This window comes from Drosophila ficusphila, unplaced genomic scaffold (assembly GCF_018152265.1).
Source record: "Drosophila ficusphila isolate 14025-0441.05 unplaced genomic scaffold, ASM1815226v1 contig_286, whole genome shotgun sequence".
Taxonomy (NCBI): Eukaryota; Metazoa; Arthropoda; class Insecta; order Diptera; family Drosophilidae; genus Drosophila; species Drosophila ficusphila.
Genome location: NW_025064189.1, coordinates 6,174,346 through 6,191,173, shown reverse-complemented (window position 1 = coordinate 6,191,173; position 16,828 = coordinate 6,174,346). Strand labels below are relative to the sequence as shown.

General features: G+C 43.2%; 4 protein-coding genes across 10 annotated transcripts; 1 reads left to right on the top strand and 3 right to left on the bottom strand.

The window, feature by feature from the left end:
* Positions 1–1,413: 1,413 nt before the first annotated feature.
* LOC108100422 (probable deoxycytidylate deaminase) lies at positions 1,414–4,883 on the bottom strand. The gene is made up of 3 exons (XM_017204319.2): positions 4,778–4,883; positions 1,866–2,283; positions 1,414–1,766 (listed from the first exon to the last, which is right to left on the bottom strand). Exons 2-3 carry the CDS (start codon positions 2,277–2,279, stop codon positions 1,566–1,568), a joined length of 615 nt encoding a protein of 204 aa, XP_017059808.1. The 5' UTR covers positions 2,280–2,283; positions 4,778–4,883; the 3' UTR covers positions 1,414–1,565.
* On the bottom strand, positions 2,682–3,932 carry LOC108100421 (clathrin light chain). Its single transcript, XM_017204318.2, has 2 exons — positions 3,780–3,932; positions 2,682–3,661 (listed from the first exon to the last, which is right to left on the bottom strand). The coding sequence occupies exon 2, from the start codon at positions 3,648–3,650 to the stop codon at positions 2,976–2,978; it is 675 nt and encodes a 224-aa protein (XP_017059807.1). The 5' UTR covers positions 3,651–3,661; positions 3,780–3,932; the 3' UTR covers positions 2,682–2,975.
* LOC108100418 (probable serine/threonine-protein kinase yakA) lies at positions 4,501–13,562 on the top strand. 7 transcript variants are annotated; one of them, XM_017204313.2, is made up of 11 exons: positions 4,501–4,594; positions 6,017–6,686; positions 6,975–7,889; positions 8,621–10,151; positions 11,018–11,193; positions 11,266–11,580; positions 11,636–11,773; positions 11,836–12,085; positions 12,150–12,433; positions 12,538–12,720; positions 12,795–13,562. In XM_017204313.2, exons 2-11 carry the CDS (start codon positions 6,054–6,056, stop codon positions 12,873–12,875), a joined length of 4,506 nt encoding a protein of 1,501 aa, XP_017059802.1. In that variant the 5' UTR covers positions 4,501–4,594; positions 6,017–6,053; the 3' UTR covers positions 12,876–13,562. The 7 variants fall into 7 exon arrangements, with proteins under 7 accessions (XP_017059802.1, XP_017059801.1, XP_017059799.1 ...); XM_017204312.2 differs by lacking the exon at positions 4,501–4,594 and adding an exon at positions 5,009–5,122; XM_017204310.2 differs by lacking the exon at positions 4,501–4,594 and adding an exon at positions 5,059–5,170.
* Positions 13,563–13,570: 8 nt separating this feature from the next.
* LOC108100420 lies at positions 13,571–15,185 on the bottom strand. The gene is made up of 2 exons (XM_017204317.2): positions 14,374–15,185; positions 13,571–14,158 (listed from the first exon to the last, which is right to left on the bottom strand). Exons 1-2 carry the CDS (start codon positions 15,148–15,150, stop codon positions 13,652–13,654), a joined length of 1,284 nt encoding a protein of 427 aa, XP_017059806.1. The 5' UTR covers positions 15,151–15,185; the 3' UTR covers positions 13,571–13,651.
* Between the last annotated feature and the right edge of the window lie 1,643 nt (positions 15,186–16,828).

The following is a 16,828-nucleotide window of genomic DNA, read 5'->3' as shown; positions in this document are numbered from 1 at the left end:
TACAAGTTTCCGCTGCAGTCGGTAAACTTTCTCTGCATTTCATGAATACAAACAAGCCGGGCCACAGATACAAGACACATAGCCATTCAGAAACTAATCCCCCCACGGATGCGTCTCCTTGAACTGAAGAAATTCGAAATGCTTCCGATACATGTCGATTCGGTTGCGGATTAGTTAGTCGCCCGGATACCAAGATTACTTCTTCGTCAGACGTCCTCTTCTGTGTAACTCTTTAAGCCGGAAGGATTTTAGTTAGTGGCACCGTTTTGTTTATTCGTTTGAAGGAATAATAAAGTACCAGAGACCGAATTTTGATATTATAAAGGCCCCAGGCTGCATTATAAAGATAAAAAAAATTAACAAATAAATTTATTGCCAATTTAAATCAGTTTAAATTGTTTTAAAATTATTTATTACTTATCTCTATGAATAATTTTATAATAACAAAAATTAAGACAATTTGAAAACTAATTTCGTTTTAAATTTAAGACGGCTGCTTTTTGCACAGTTTTAAAATATTCTCCAGCACACAGTATAAAATATTTGACATTTGTTTTTTGCTTTTACCTATCATCACCATAAAGCCATATTAAAATCCATATTAAAATCCACAAGACACGTTCAAATACAGCCTGTAGATAGAAGTGCAGAAAGCTAAGTACAAAGTGCTCGTGGATTTCCGAAAGGTCGCGTGTCCTCGGCGGTGCTCTTATTGGCATCCTCATCCGGTTGTGCGGACTGTTTTGCATATTTCAGTACTAATGGCCGGTTGGCCGCACGCCACACTCGCCTGAATAGGTTCGAAAGTCAGGTGGGAGCTCCTTCGTGCTGGCATGCCATTTAAAAACATCCCATAAACATTTTGCTCAGTCCAGTACTCAAAAGTGCTGCATGCGAAATTTTAGCAAACACAACATCAAAGTTCAAAAGTGGCTAACTTAATTAATATAATGTGTAGGGCAGTAACAGAATTAGCAAGGTCCTTGACATGCGGTGCAATAAAATGTTTTAGAGGTGAAAAAAACTAAGAAAACCATTTGCTAATGCCAAATTGATTTTGATACCCAGGTAAAATGTATTCTCCCTAAAATTTTTCAAAGGTAATATTTACTTTAAGAATTAAAAATCTGTTGTCCTTGAAACAGACAGTCCTTTGACCTTTGTGCGGCACTTTTATCACGCCGTGGTCTCCGGCGAATACCTGAGCACGCCAAGAGTCTCACCTGACAACCCTCACGTTTTTGAAGTCAATTAGTGCAAGTGTATACTTATTGCATTTCTAGTTAAATAACCTTTTTAATATTGCTGCAGATGCTTTTAAGTATGATAAATAGCTCCCCTTGTTCACAACTTTTTTCTTTTCCGAATTTATTCATTCATATTATTATTTTGGTATAGCAAATGCCAATTAAATGAGTTAAAATTGTTTTATTGTGTAAGTCATTTCCTTTTTTTTTAATTTAATCATTTTTACAATTTGTCTAAATGAAAGAAAATAAATGTTCTTTAAAAACATGTCACAATCATACTAACAAATAATTTAAAAACAGTACATCAATTCGTCATCACAAGTGAAGTTCATTTAGGCCCAGCGATGCGTTCGGATCCTCTTCTATAACGTTGTCAAAATCAATTACGATACTTTTCTGTCGGGGGACGTGGCGTTTGTAGGCCACGCCCACTGCATCCAACATTCGTTTTGAAGCTCTATATGTGGGTTTATCTGCATACTTGTCGGACAAGAAGAGCACCTGAGCAATGCCCACCTGTAATTTATATGATTCATTATGGTTGTTAAAATTTGTAAAACTTGTATTTATTTTTGTTTGGAATAATATATTATTAATACTATATATTGGGATTACCTGTATAATAAGTTTGGCGCATTCGTTGCAGGGAAAAAGAGTCGTATAAAGACGGGTTCCAGCCAAAGTCATGCCGTTGCCATTGAGGATCGCATTGGCCTCCGCATGCACCACGTACATCTTCTTGTCCTCCAGCGGATCGTAGTCCACGGACTTCTTTTTGGATTTTGACCAAGGAAACTCGTCATCGCTGCAGTTGCGAGGAAATCCGTTATAGCCAATGGCCACTATCCGATTATGCGAGTCAACTATGCAGGCACCCACTTGGGTCACAGGATCCTTGCTGCGTTTTGCTGACAGCAAGGAAGTGGCCATGAAGTAGTCATCCCAGTGCAAATAGTCTTTTCTCTTGTGGTTTTTCGGCGATTCAGTCTTTGGGCCACTTGTGCTTTGAGCAGATATTTCTTCGGACATTTTACTAAAATAAATAAAAAAAATATGAATTAAAATGAAAATCTTTCACGACTCGAAAGACTAATATTGATTGAAATGTTTCATTCACATAATTGGGTAGTTTCCGTTTAATGGATAAGTCGCCAGACTTCTTGAATCACAACTCTACAACTCCAGCTTTTATTGTTTATTTTCTTAATCTTTTGAATGAGTATTATACATATACATCCCATTGACATTTCCAACACAAATATACAATTAAAAAGTTGTATGTACGTATTGTGGCACATTTCAGCGATAAGGCTAATAAAGATTGAATAAAACTGGTTTTAATAAAATGTCGTTCTACGTTTTATAATAATCGTTATTATAATTTCTAAAAATATAACCCATATCGATGTGGTATAAACAAAAGAGAACCAATTCAGTTGTCATATTTTAATTTTTATTTTTCATTTGTTCTTTTCCTAACTTTATCATATCCAGTGTTGTTTTTCTTGTGTTTTGTGTGATGGGTATTCTATAGTCAAGGAAAGCGGGACAACTGTGTGCACATTTTTTATTGCATTCATTAGACAAAACGATGATCGCAGCTATGTTTCAGCAGCAATAATAATATTTTATGTATCATAAATTGGAATATACAGCGAATACTTTCAATAATAATTTTTATATTCAACTCAATGTGTGGTTAGGCGAGTGCGTAATTAAAACTACCTAGGTGCTCTTCTGCACCTGGATGGGATTCTGCTTGAGGTGCAGGTAGATGGATCGCATGCGGGAGACATCCTTGCCCGCCTTGTTCACCTTGGGATTGAAGTCGCACAGCTTGGCTATGCGCTCCCATTCGGTGCCGGGTTCGATGGTGCCGTTCTCCAGGGTGGCGGCCTGCTTTTCGGCATTGCGCGACGCCAGCTTGGTCTTCGATATGGACTCGCCAATCTGACGCAGCCAATCGTCTAACTCCTTCTTCGATTGCTGCCGCAGCTCCTCCTTTTTCCGCTCCTCCTCAATGTCTTTCTCCTCAAGTCGCTGTTTTTGCTCCTCGCGCCATTTGCGTATCTTTTCGGGTTCTTCCCGCGAGGGCGGTGGACCCGAAATGCCCACAGGTTCATTGGACTCGCCGCCAATGACCTCGAAGCTGCCCGTTGAGGATTCCAGACCGCCGGCGCCGCCAGCGGAGAGGAGATCGCCTTCGGAAGATGGAGCTCCTCCCAGGAGCTCCCCCAAGCCCTCGTCTGTGGATGCAGCGGCTGCAGCAGGAGCCGAAGCTGGAGCGGATCCTCCCGTGATCTCCGCCTCCAAGTCTCCTAAGGCAGACTGTTCGCGCGCCAGGAACTCGGCCGCCGGATCCACCTCCTCCTTGGCTGCGAAATCGTCTCCAAAGTCCATGGTGATGTGCTCTAGAAATGTTGTGATTGCGATTTAGTGGGCGTCTCACCCAGATTAACACGTACGCAGAGGAGCAACCAGCTGCGGGCGGTTTTCCACCTGGTTCCGCGGTTCATGGATATTACGCACCTCTCCTTTGATTCGGTTAGGCCTAAATGAAGATCGATGTGGGCGGATGACTAACCGGAAACTCGGGCAAATGTATTTTTTTCAGTTTTCTTTTAGCAATGAATACGTAAAATGACTGTCATTAGCAAGTGAACCAACAATAAAACAGCAGGTTATCGAACTGGTTCCGCCGAAAACAGTGTTGAATAGAAATTCACATATCGCGGGAAGGTGAAATGGTTGTTTTTTTTTAACTCAATATATTTTAATTCAATTAGTTCGGTTCATCTTGTTAAGAATTAAAAAATTATTACACATGTTTAACAAATCAACAAATTTATATAATGCTTAGTTTTTAAATTTATTAACATATAAAATAATGGCTTACCGAACTCAATTTAATATTTCATTCAGTAGCTTGAATAGTTTAAAACAACAGGATTTAAAGTTTGTTTTTTTTTTAAGTTATTAAAAAGAAACTACTATTTATCCAATTCAAATTGGCCTCTGGGGTCCTTATTTATCATTATTTATTAAAACAGTGTTGTAAAATTTACAAATTTCGATGCTTTGTTTTGTTTAGTTTTATTTTTTTTATGAAAAGTATAATAATTAAATAATAACTGAAGTAAATAATAACCTAACATTTTTGAGCTAAATTCAAACAACAGCATTATCATTGGGTAAATGTAAATTGGCTACTGGGTCATTTAAATCAACTAGTTCCACTTCTTAGTGTTAGTTAACGCGTGAGTGGAGTGTGTACAGCTTGGAGCCGACTAGCAATTAATTTGTTTATATTTAATCAAATGTGCCTTAATCAGTGCTCATAAAATGTAAATAAATATCATAAGCACTTACTTAATGGTAAACAACAACCAAATTGAGTGTGATTACAATGAAAAGGGTATTATACAACACTTGGGACCATGGCGCAGCACATGTGAATCAAGTCAGTTTGTTAAACTTCCTATTGTGAATTATTCGTCAGATAACAACTTATCATTTGAATCACTCACCTGACAAAAAACACGAAAGCAAAAACAATATTTTTCAAACTCCAACGTAGACAAAAAGCGACCACGGCAAAACAAACAATAAACACTCGCCGCGCGAACCAGCGAACTAGTTCATATTGGCATTTTATTCACCTGAGCCAGTAGTTCATTTTTCACTGGCAGCAGAGCGGCCATTTTGGAGATTGTTTCATCCACAAAAAAGTTATGCACCGATTCTAAAAAAAATACGTTGCGCCCCAAAATTAAACATAAATTCCGCTCGTGCACTGGAGCGTTGTGCAATCCGATGTGAAGATAATGCTGGGCCCGAGAAGACCAACAGTTCCGATTCTATAACGACTAAAAGTTAGTGACTGTCTTCCAACACGCACGCATGTACGCCCGTGTGTGTGAGTATGTGTTTGTGTGCATGGATACATATATGTACAAGCGGAAAATACGGGAAAAAAATCCTATTCCTAGCCAGAAAAACATTGCCAAAATCAGTAAAAAACCTCAAGAAATGTGAATAATTCATAGTTCCAAGTTATAAGTGAGAATTCAATTAACCCATGATCGATTTAGTTGGAAAAATGCGGGCTTTTTTTCCGTCGAGCGCCAAGACACAAAATACAGACGCCAAATTTTGTAAGGGGGAACCAAGCGCATCGTGGCCAAAAGGGATACAAAAAAAAAAAAAAAGGGGGAAACAATGAGTGCAAAAAAGTATGGACACAAACACCCCAGTTCCTGTTTTTTGAAACCAACTGAGTTTCACAAAGTCAACTGTTAATGAAAAATGCACTTATTTTATAAACAAAAACCATCGATATTTTATCTTAAACTGGAATAATAAATATCATCAATAATACAGATTATTATTATTAATTATTAATTACTATTATATGAAGTCTTTTGACTTTAATATTATTTAGAATTTATTTTGTTGGCGCCATATATTATAGGAAAACATCAGAAAAATAGTTTTGTATCTTTATAGTGAAACCAACCTGATGTTTAGAAAGAAAAGCTTCTTCAAACTGTACCGAATTTTTAAATTATCACTATTAAAATATGATGGCGGGCTTTTTCTATAATGGAAATAGATTTTCAGTTAAAATTAAAAAAAAAACAGTATAACAGTTTAAAAATAATGTTTAGAAGTAACCTACAATTGAAGAATAAAAAAAATAGAACTAGAATATCCTGAATTATTTTATAGATTTTCAAAACCCACTAACAATATGATTTACATTGCAGTAACCAGCCAGCAGCAGTAGAAGTCTCCAAGCCAACCATGGATCCCAACTCGAGCCCGTGGTCGTACGCCTACAACCGCATCGTGCCCGCTAGCGCTGGCAGCTCCGGCGGAACAGCGGAGGACTTCCAGCATCCACACCTGGCCACCATCACGGCCGCGAGCATTGCGAGCTTTAATGCGGCGGCCGCCAGTGGCGGCAGCTTTGTGCCTCCGTCGCCGATTGGCAGCTACAACCCAGTATTCCAGCAAATCTACCACCATGCGGCGGCGGCCAGTGTCCAGCCGAAGCCCGCCCATTATGCCTCATCGGCGGTGAGCACGCCGCACCGCCAGCTGCAGTTGCCCAGTTCGCTGGACAAGCAGCTCAGCACGTTCCAGAATCAGGCGGCCGTGTCGGCGGCAGCGGCCGCTGTGGTTAACAATGTGGCCTCGAATTACTACGGGGAGAACTCGTCGTCGAGCGGAGCATCGCCATCGCCGACAACGGTGGCGCTGACGTCCACGTCGCTGACCTGGAATACGCCGAACATGATATCGAACACCTTCCTGGCCATGCAACAGCAGCAGGCGCAGCAGCAGCAGCAACAGGCACAGCAGCAACAGCAACAGGCGCAGCAGCAACAGCAGCAGGCACAACAGCAACAGCTCAATCTGGTGGCCGACAAAGTGGTGAGTAGGATTCTTTTGTTTTTTTTTTCCTTTTGTTCGGCTTGCAGATCACTCCACTCCCTCAATAAAATGGCTTCTGGGGAAGCACAAAACATACACATACACACACCCACTCATTAAAACCCCTGCAGGGTCTATCGCATTTATCGCATACTAACATTTAACCACCCAATTCCCCCGAATCAAAATCATTAAAGCTTAGACTAAGTCTAGCCTTCCTCTATGTCGAATCAAACCCAAACCAAACACTTTCCGATTCCGATTCAATCTATGTACGGTGCGCTGTAGCAGATTAAGCAGGAAAAGCAATTAAAAGCCTACAACGACTCCGTTTACCTGATCCAACTGCAACAACAGCAGCACCAGCAACAACAAGCGGCGGCGCAGCAACAACAACAACAGCAGCAGCAGCTGCAGCAACAGCAACTGCAGCAGGAGATCACCGAAACGGAGCCCGAACCGGACACCTATTACACGATCGATGGCCGAAAGGTCAAGGTGACGCGCAAGGATGGCCAGCCGTTTCGGGCGACGATAGTCGAACAACAGGAGGCCAGTCCGGTATCGCTGGCGGTGCCAGTTCCGGTGGGATCCTATCCGGTCCAGTATGCCAGTCCGGCACTGAGCTCCGCCGATGGATCGCCGATAACGAATTTACACGCGGTGGACGTGGTCAGCACACCGCAGGCCCAGGTGATCGTCTACAAGACGGCGTCACCGGTGCACAGGCGAGCGGAGGCAGGCGCTGGATCGTCTGCAGCTGTCACGCCCACAACGGTAGCCTACTCATCTGTGATACAAAGCACCCTGCAGCAACAGCAGCAGCAGCATCAGCAACAGCAGCAGCAGCAGAGCCTCTGCTGGACGAAGCTGGAGGACGACGGAGCGGGGTCGGAGGATATTAAGAATGTGCTGCAGCTGCAGGTGAAACAGGAGCAGCGGCAACTGGACTTTGCCAGTGAGGCATCCTCAGTGGACGCCGGCGGTGGTGGCGAGAATCTAGTTTTCAACCTGCCGCCTGGGCTGGAAATCAAGCAAACCTTCTATCCCGCTGGCGTGGTGGTCGATGGGGAGCAACTGCAGCTGCAGGAGCACAATCCCAACCAATCCCAGTCCTCCGGGCGGCGACAGCACGTGGTGGCCAACATGATCATGTCGCCGGCGGCGGGCAACTTAGCGTCACAGATTCAAGTAGTGCCAAAGGTTTGTATGTCATTTATTTTATTTCCGTTCCTATTTGTTTATTTCGTTTGTGTTCTGCCTTTATTTTGGTTTATGTGCCTTTCGTTCTATTCTCTTAAAATCTCTGCCAAGCCAAGTTCATTATCTAAAAAGTAATGTAGTGCCTATTTCCCTTTTTTAAATGAGCTACATTCTGCTTATTTTAAAATATGTATTTACAAAAATGTATTTTTTTTTCTTTGTTAGTTTTGTTGCAAATATAAAACCTTTAGAACAACTTTTATTCATTTTATGTTTATCGTAATGCATGCCTTTTTGAATATATCTTGGACTTTGGTGGAAGCTTTTTTTTTTTTTTTTTGGCCTTTTGTTATACGCTTTATTTAAATTATCCTTTTTGATTTAACACAAAACTGCTTAAAATACTGCTAACTAATTCTCTAATTTAAAGTCCTGTGGCCACTTTGAAACTGTGACGTTATGTTGTAATGGTATGATCCAATTCTTAATGAGGGTAAACCCAAGCACCAATCACGTTTGTTGCTCGCAGCCCAGTTGTTAAGTCCCCACATAAAAAAAAACAAAACAAAACAAAAAAAATGCTCTGGGAGCAACCCGTTGTTTATCAGCCAGTGTAAATGTTTACCAAACGTTCCTCTAATGTTCCCAATGTCCAAGCTATTGATAGTGTGCTGTTCGCTAATGATTTCCGCTGAAGCTGAGTTTTCTAATCTTCTTTTCCATTTTTTCAGGAGGAGGTGAAGCCGCCGCCGAAGCCGGCGAAGACTCCGCGCAAGCGCCAGCCGAAGAAAACGCTCATCCCCAGCAGCAGCGACTACGGCAACGTGCGAAGTCCCCAGGAGCCACAGCACCATCAGCTGCAGCAACAGCAGCAGCAACAACAGCAGCACAATCAGCAACAGCAGCAGCAGAATACGTACTACGACTTTAACAGCAAGTGGAACACTCCGCTCAAGACGGAGAACAATGCGGCGTCCGTGTCGCCGGCGGCCACCATCAATATACCCACATATCCGCAGCAGAGCCAACAGCAGCAGCACCAACAGCAACAGGCGCAGCAACAGCAGCAGCAACACTTACCGCAGCCCGCTCATCTGCAATCCTCGCAGGCCCAGTCGCATTTGACCCAGTTGGCGCAATACTATCCAGCCTTCCCACAGCCCATTGCCTCCCAGTACACGGCGTGCATGCAGCAGCAGCAGCAGCAACAGCAGCAGGCGCAGCAGCAACAACAGCAGCAGCAGCAGCAACAGCAGGCGGCCTACACGCAGCAACAGCACCAGCAGGCGTACACGCAACAGCAGCAGCAGCAGGCGCAACAGCAACGCCAGGAGAAGAGCGAGGCCGCCCAGCAGCAGGAGGAGGAGGCGACGGCGGCTGCAGCGGCGGCGGCAGCAGCAGCGGCCAGCAATAAGGTTATAGTGCCGAACATCGAGGAGGAGCTGGACTTTTTGGCCGATGCCACGAGTGCACCCAAGCAGGGCTACGCAAATTCGCTATCGAGCAATGGACGCGGCACTAACTCCTCCACGAACAACACCAACTTTGGGATACGCAATCCGAATAAGACTCCGTCGCCGGAGCCGTCAAACTGTGCGCCCAATTCGCATGCCGCTAACAATGGCCATGGTCACCCGGTGGTCACGCCTGCAACGCCTTCGACCAGCGGTGGAGCCAGTGCACCCTCATCGTACAGTCCTGCCGCTCCGAAACCCGTGAGCGTTGGCACGATGATCGGGGAGAAGAAGACGCAGTTCATGGACAGCTATCTGAAGTTTCTGCAGGGCGAGCGGGACGACGATCCGCCGCCGGTGGTGAAGCCATCGCGGAAGTTGAACTACCCACGAGCACCGTACAAGCGGAAAGGAAAAGGATCGGGCAGCGGCACCGATGAGCCCACCACCTCGCAGGCCACACAAGCGGCGGGGGATGGTGGCCAGGTGGCGGTCGACGGGCTCACGGGACTCGTGGGCGATGATGGGCATCGCATCAAAATACTCTCGCAGACGCAGATACTCCCCAAGAAGCGTCCGCACGCCCAAATGGTGGCTGCTGCAGCGGCGGCGGAATCAGCACCGTCGTCTGTGATCCAGCAGCCCGGGGATCAGACCTCCTTCCGGCCATATGCGCAGCAGGCGCAACAGCAGCAGCAGCAGCAGGCACAGCAGCAACAGCAACAGGCGCAGGCGCAACAGCAATCGATGAGCGGACAACACTTTGTGCAGCAGCATTGCGCCCAACTGACAGCTGGAGCGGGTCAAGGTATGTTACTTGACCAACAGCATAGTACCAATAAGCACTCCACTATCGCTACTTCCACGCCATGCAACAACTACAACAACAACAACAATCACCACCACACGCCAGCCAGCGCGAATGCAACAGCGAATTCGAATGCAACAACGCCGACGCCAGCACCAGCGCCGAATCCTCATCACTTTATAAACCTGCTGTGGCCATGGCAGCACTAGCGGCCGCCAAAAAATAAGTAGCAGCAGCACCACCCACCCACGCAGCACCACCACCACCACCACAACCACAACCATTACCACCCACACCACACGGACAGACAGCCGACAGACGACAGACAGTCATCTAGTGACCACTAGACAGACCCTTGGACGGTGTGTATATGTAAAAAAAATTAAGAAAACAACCATAATGACATCAAAAAGAAAAAAACAAGGAAAACGCTTACTTTTAAATTGTTAAAAGAGCAAACAAAAAAAAAAAAAAAAAACAAAACAAACAAACAAAAGGAGAATCCCATGAACAAAAGTATGAAGTATTTTTGAGATGAAATCGAGAAGAACAAATATTATTAATTTTCAAAAACCCAAATAAACCGTGTATTTTTATTATTTGTACTTGTAAGACGGATCAGAGAGTCCCGTCCCGGTGCCTTTTGCGATTTCGATCCAGGTGCTGGTGCTGGTGTTCCTTCATGGCCGTGGGAAATGGTGTTGCTGGTGTGTTAGTTGTTGTTAGTTGTTGACGATGTCGTTGATGTTGTTGTTGTTGTTGATTTTGGTGGATCTCACGTCCTGTTCCGTTTGTGCCGCCCGCGGGGTACACCCCCTAAGTCCAGTTGAATGTTGCTAACCCCCCCACTTTTGTGCTCTCCACAGACCCATTAAGCGTGCCGCCGCGACGGGAGCAATGCTCCCGCAAGGCCAAGCAGAGCAGCATGCACGCCATGCTCATGAACTCGAGCGCCGTTGCCGGCGATAGTGGAGTCATCGGCGAGCCGGAGGAGTTCACCGACTCGGACACGGATCCCGTGTGGACTCCGCAGGAGGAAGACGTAAGTGTTTCGCCTCCGGTCTCGTAACCTCTGCTTCAAAAAACAAAAAAACCCTCATTTCCTCACACGCAGAGCGATGATGGCAAGGGCTATGGCAAGCGAAAGCTGGCACGACGGTCAAAGGGCACACCGCGCAAGAACACCTACGATCATGGTTCGGATCTCCAGCATCAGTCGCAACAACAACAGCAGCAGCAACATCACCAGCAACTGCAGCAGATGCAGGTCAACCAGCAACATCATCAGCAGCAACAACAGCAACAGGTGCAACAACTTGCCGGTGGCGGCGAGTCCAACTATAATTCACAGCAGAACATGTCCGGAGTGTCGGATGTGGGCTATGCCAGTGCATCGTCGGGCACAGCGGCCAACTCGGAGAACTTTAAAGTGGGTAGCTATCTTTACAACCAAAATTCTTGTAAACTATAAAATGATTTTCCAGACGGGCGACTTTATAGTTTTGCGTTCGGATCTGGTGAACGATTGGCCCACCATTTGGCAGGTAGACTCCAAGTGCATTTTGCAAAAGTACGAGCCCTTCCGTCAAAACGGAAAAACCTTCTATCGTAACATGTCAAAGGTGCGTTCAGGGATTCCTCTATATCTGTTAAATACGTTTTAATGCATTGATTTGGTTTTTAGTACGCGTCATGGAATCTCGAAACGAAGAAACTCTACCTCAAGGCACCGGTGCGCATTCAGCTGCATTCCCACACGGAGACAATTGTCGAGTTCATGCGATCCGAGCTGCTGGCCGACGACACGGAGCAATTTATTGAGAAGATCATGGAGGACTACCTGTCCTACAGGGACAATTTTGAGATCTACATTCAGACCATGATTTCACAAGCTCTCGATCCGAGCTTCTTCTCGGAAATAACGCGGGAAAAAGGTAAGACTGGATTAACATATGCAAATATAATATATTCTCATTCAACATATATTTCGTTTGTCAGACGACTACTTTTTGGGAAGCGTGCGCGTGGTGGACACCATCATGGAAAACTGCAAGCGCAAGCTGCTGGCCATAACTCCTTGGACGCGGAGTACCATCTCCTCCATTGAGACTTGGCCCAAGTGCCATGTGTTCTCCGAGTGGGAACAAAACAATCTTACCCAGAAGAATTGCGCCGGCTGCCATCAGCCAGGCATCGCTGTGCGTTTCCTACTCTTCGGAGAGCCGTATAATCCTAATACCATGCAGACCATACCCGTGGATCCGCGTATAGTATACGAAAAGGTAAATATGTGTGAAATTATTTTCATTTCGTTGTTATTACTAATTATGTGTAAATTAATTCGAATTTAAATGCTCATTTATATTAATGATTTGTTTATTTTTAGGACATTGTTTTATGTCGCATTTGTGCCGCTCGTGCTGATCTCTTCCACAAGATTGCACACGAAAAATTCAATCTGTTCATCAATTGCTCGCAACGAGTGACGGAGCAGCAGCAACAGTTCCCAGGGAAGACCTCCACTGAAATACTAAACGATCTGCTGGCCGAACACAATTGGATCGATGAGGTAGAACCTCAAATTATCTACTTTTCTGAATTTTTTTCTAAAAATGTTTATCCACCCCAAATGTACAATTTTAGCTCTTCCGCAACATGCGCAACTGCTGGGCTGAAGTGGAGAGTTTAGAGCGACAGAAGCGTTTCCGGGAGGTCATGCAGTAGAAGCCAACAGCATCGAGAGCCAATATCAAGAAGGACTCCTCATTACGTATCCAAGTGCTGGACATTAGGACATAATAACACGCCAAGCCCACGTATTGCTGCAATAAACTCAATGAGTTGTTATTTTATTATACGAGATGACACGCATATGCTTAGTTAAAGTGCAAGACACATATTGTACTATGTAGGCCATAATATTAAGATAGAGTCTATTCTTGGACTACGCAAAATGCATGCCATGTAAATAGCTATACATGTAGCTATAGCCGCGCATTATATCATATATATATATACATATATGGAACTTGAAGTACTAAATAATAGAGTAGAATCACACTCATTAGTTTGAAAGAAAATAATATTTCTGTTTCGTTGAAATTGCTTTTAACATTCTTTTCGCAAAAGTTCAAATTAAGTTTTATTTTGTAGGATCTTTTAAGAGGATCATTCTCCCGCAAACAATCAAATTGTGTTTCGCTACCGAATGTGGTTAGGGAACCGACGTAATCATCACTATAGTTAAGGAGTTGTACATATTTAGTTTTAACCTTAGTTACAAACATCCAATCGCAGACATTTTAGTTGACAACCTTTGTTATGCGTATTTAAACTTAAGTTGTAAGTTTGTAGAATCATAGAGTTCCCTGAATAAATATGAAAAAAAAATCACATCTGTATACTGGCAAACGCTTGGCTTAAATTGTGCGGTGTTTATATCCATATCTTTTATGGAAATGTTCTTGTTTATTTTGGTTATATAATACTGAATTACTTCTTTAGGAATCCATTGAAAATAGTGGCTCAGTCATTTCGTACTTGACCAAGTCCTTGACAATACCAGTAATTCGGCGCTTGAAGATTGGCAATGTGCGGCCGTTGAGCATATCGAATTCCTCAATCAGCTCTTGGTATTTGGATTCCTCGGATGATGTCGAAAGATCCTGAATTGCTTCGGAAACGGTGTCGATATCCAGCACCTCATTAGCATTGGAAACGAAAAAGGGCAGGGAAAGTGCACCCATTATCAAGCCATAAACTCCGTAAAGTTGCAACTGCCGATCAAAGATCTTGCGAGGATATATTTCCTCAATACGAAGATCACACGATGCTAATTTCTGGTCCAGTGTGTCGTAGTAAGTATTCATAAAGGTGGGGAAATGTTCATCCCTCAATTGCTTCTCTGTACAGGAAAACAGGTAGTGGACTATATCAAGTACTGGCGGTGCATATCGGGACATCTGAAAGTCGATCAGCTTAGCCTCCACGGCTTGATTATGATGCGGCTGGAGGTTATAGAAAAGGGATTCGAAAATTTCAATATGTACAATTTAGTGATGCATTTTTAGTATCTAACAAGGCATGAATGGAATATAGCAAAATGTTTTGTAATTTGTAGGACAGATTGTAATGAAAGATATGTATCTTAGCAAAAATAGTGCTTATTAAATTAAAAATAATAATATATTTATATATTTTCAAATATATTAGTTTTAATTACCTCATGTCGGTAGAGAATATTATTATTCCAAAAATCTCCGTGACATATAACCGAGTGTGGTGCCTGCGATTTACCATCCACGCAATAAAGTGCCAAGGACTTCAGATGATTCTCACAGCGTTCCAGTACTTCTTTTAGAGCAGGCACTTCATCTCCATCCGATGCTTCCAGAATATTTCTCGCTCTTCGCAGCTGAGCCTTTCCAAACTCAATGGTGACCTCCTCAATTTCGGAAGTAAATAAATTATCCTTCTTGACGAACTCAACCAATTCCTTGAACTTCGAAGGATTTCTTTTCTGCAGGATAAACGAGCAGGCATGGAGCTCCGCCAGAGCTTTCAGAGAGCACATCACAATGTCAAAAGTGGGCATCGTGCTTCGCGAGTTGGGCCTAAAACCAGATACCGATAGATCCTCGAAGATAAGGAACTCATCGGGAGCATTCAGGCCACTGGCCTGTAGAGCAGGTGCTACGGTGAACATATTCCGGTTCGGCGAAAGTTCCCGGAAGATGGGGAATACCTCCTGGTACATGAACACCTCTCTTGCGTAGTAGTCCACCACATGCATGTGGGATCTTCGGGCCTCGTTTTTCGGCGCCATTTTCACGACCACAGAGGCGGCCTCGGAAATCGTTGGCCAACTCACTCGAAGGACCTGTCCGTAGGCGTTCTCCCCAACTCCTGCCATCGGTTGCGAGTCGATGGGAACATTTTGGCGTTGGTAGAGCTCCAATAGCGTATTGGTCACGGCGCTTGAAAGCTCGCTCTCGCTCATTTTAGGTACCTGGTTGTGAAGCTTCGCTGATGAATCTATTTTTCCAACTGAAACACTGCAGCGGGTGTTCCGGCTTTTATAGTTCGTCAACGTCAAAAGCTTCGCGTTAGTTTTGCTGCATTGTGGGCGATGATGATGGAGAAGACCATGTGACCTGGTGATAAGAAAGGTATCCTTATTGCTTTGGAACTCCAGATCTTATATAGTTTAATGTTCTGGGAACTTATCGCTTTTCGGCTATTCAATGGAATACTAATCTTAAAATCATGAACATCTCACATTAATTTAGGCAAATAATATTTCAATAATAATAATGTTTCTGTGGCCTTTCTAAAAATTAAATAACAACAAAATTTAGAAAGAGGTAATAAAAAATAATACAAAAATACGAATTTTAACTAACCTTTTTTGTATTGTAAGTAAATTTGGAAGCATTAACATTAAAATGTCAAAATTGCGTCACTGAGAAAGAGCAATAAACTTTAGGGGAAGTACCCTTCTGATGTTTTCCCCAAAGCTTCTTACCGTGATATGTTATTTAACATTCTTTAAAATACTTTACAAAATCTGAAACATAATTGAAATTTAAGCATATTATTTAAAAATTAAGGGCATATTAAAATTTAGGACATGATAAACTTTACATATAATCTAACTTGTTTCTTATAGTTTGCTGCAGAAATAGGATTTTCTGTTGCGCATTAAAATAATACCAATATGTGCTTAAAGTAAGTATAATTATTAATTTTGAAAACCCCAATAATGCCCCCATTCCAGAAGGTTTGCACAAAATAAACCAATAGACCCTAAAGATAGTGCACTTCCCGTAGTGCTCTATTATTAAATCCAACGTCAGTGGAATAAATGTGAGTAGTTTCGGTCGATGACCCAACTCAAGGCCACTTCTAATGCAAACATACAATGACGATGGACTTTCTCGTATGTGCAAGCCAATTGTAGTAGTAGTAAAAACAAGCAAGCGATTGAGCAAAATCTAACTTTTGCCCTAACGATTCCCAAAGCTTTTTGAGTCTATTACCATTGTTTTTTTTTAACGTATCGGCCATTGAACTTGACAATCGTGGTATATGCACGGCGCCAAAAAAGCTCGCAAATACTATACTACAAGCCCCCTGAGAAGATCGATTCTAACCCGTTCTAATGATATGGACTCACCCCTCCAAAACGAACGATCGGTGCACTCGGCTCGAGCTTTTCTCCCGAGGAGGCCCCCTATTTTTGTGGATGATAGGAGGCGGGAGCTTTCGACGGTTAAGGTTTAGCTTTCGTTGCCATTGAAAGCGAGCTGTGGAGGTCGTTGAACCGACACCAATTTCGAAAGAAGCGCGACTGCGGTTGCCCAACTGCCCGAAAGACCCAAAACAAAATAGTTTTCGCTTTCTGATACCCGCTACTTGGAAGGTATGATGCTTTCCGTTCACTTCCTTTCCTTGTGCAAAAATATTTAGAAAACACTTAGAAAACTGCATTTTGCTGTGATATTTTTCTACTTACACAATTTCTTTATTCGTAATAACAATAAAATAGTTGTGTTTAGTTTTTTCTGCCACAATGCACTCTCAAATATTAACTTTTTTGATCTCCTTTGGAGTTCCATGCAAAAGTATAAGAAAAGTTTAAAAGGTAAATTTCAATAGTAGGTTTATAGTAAATGCAT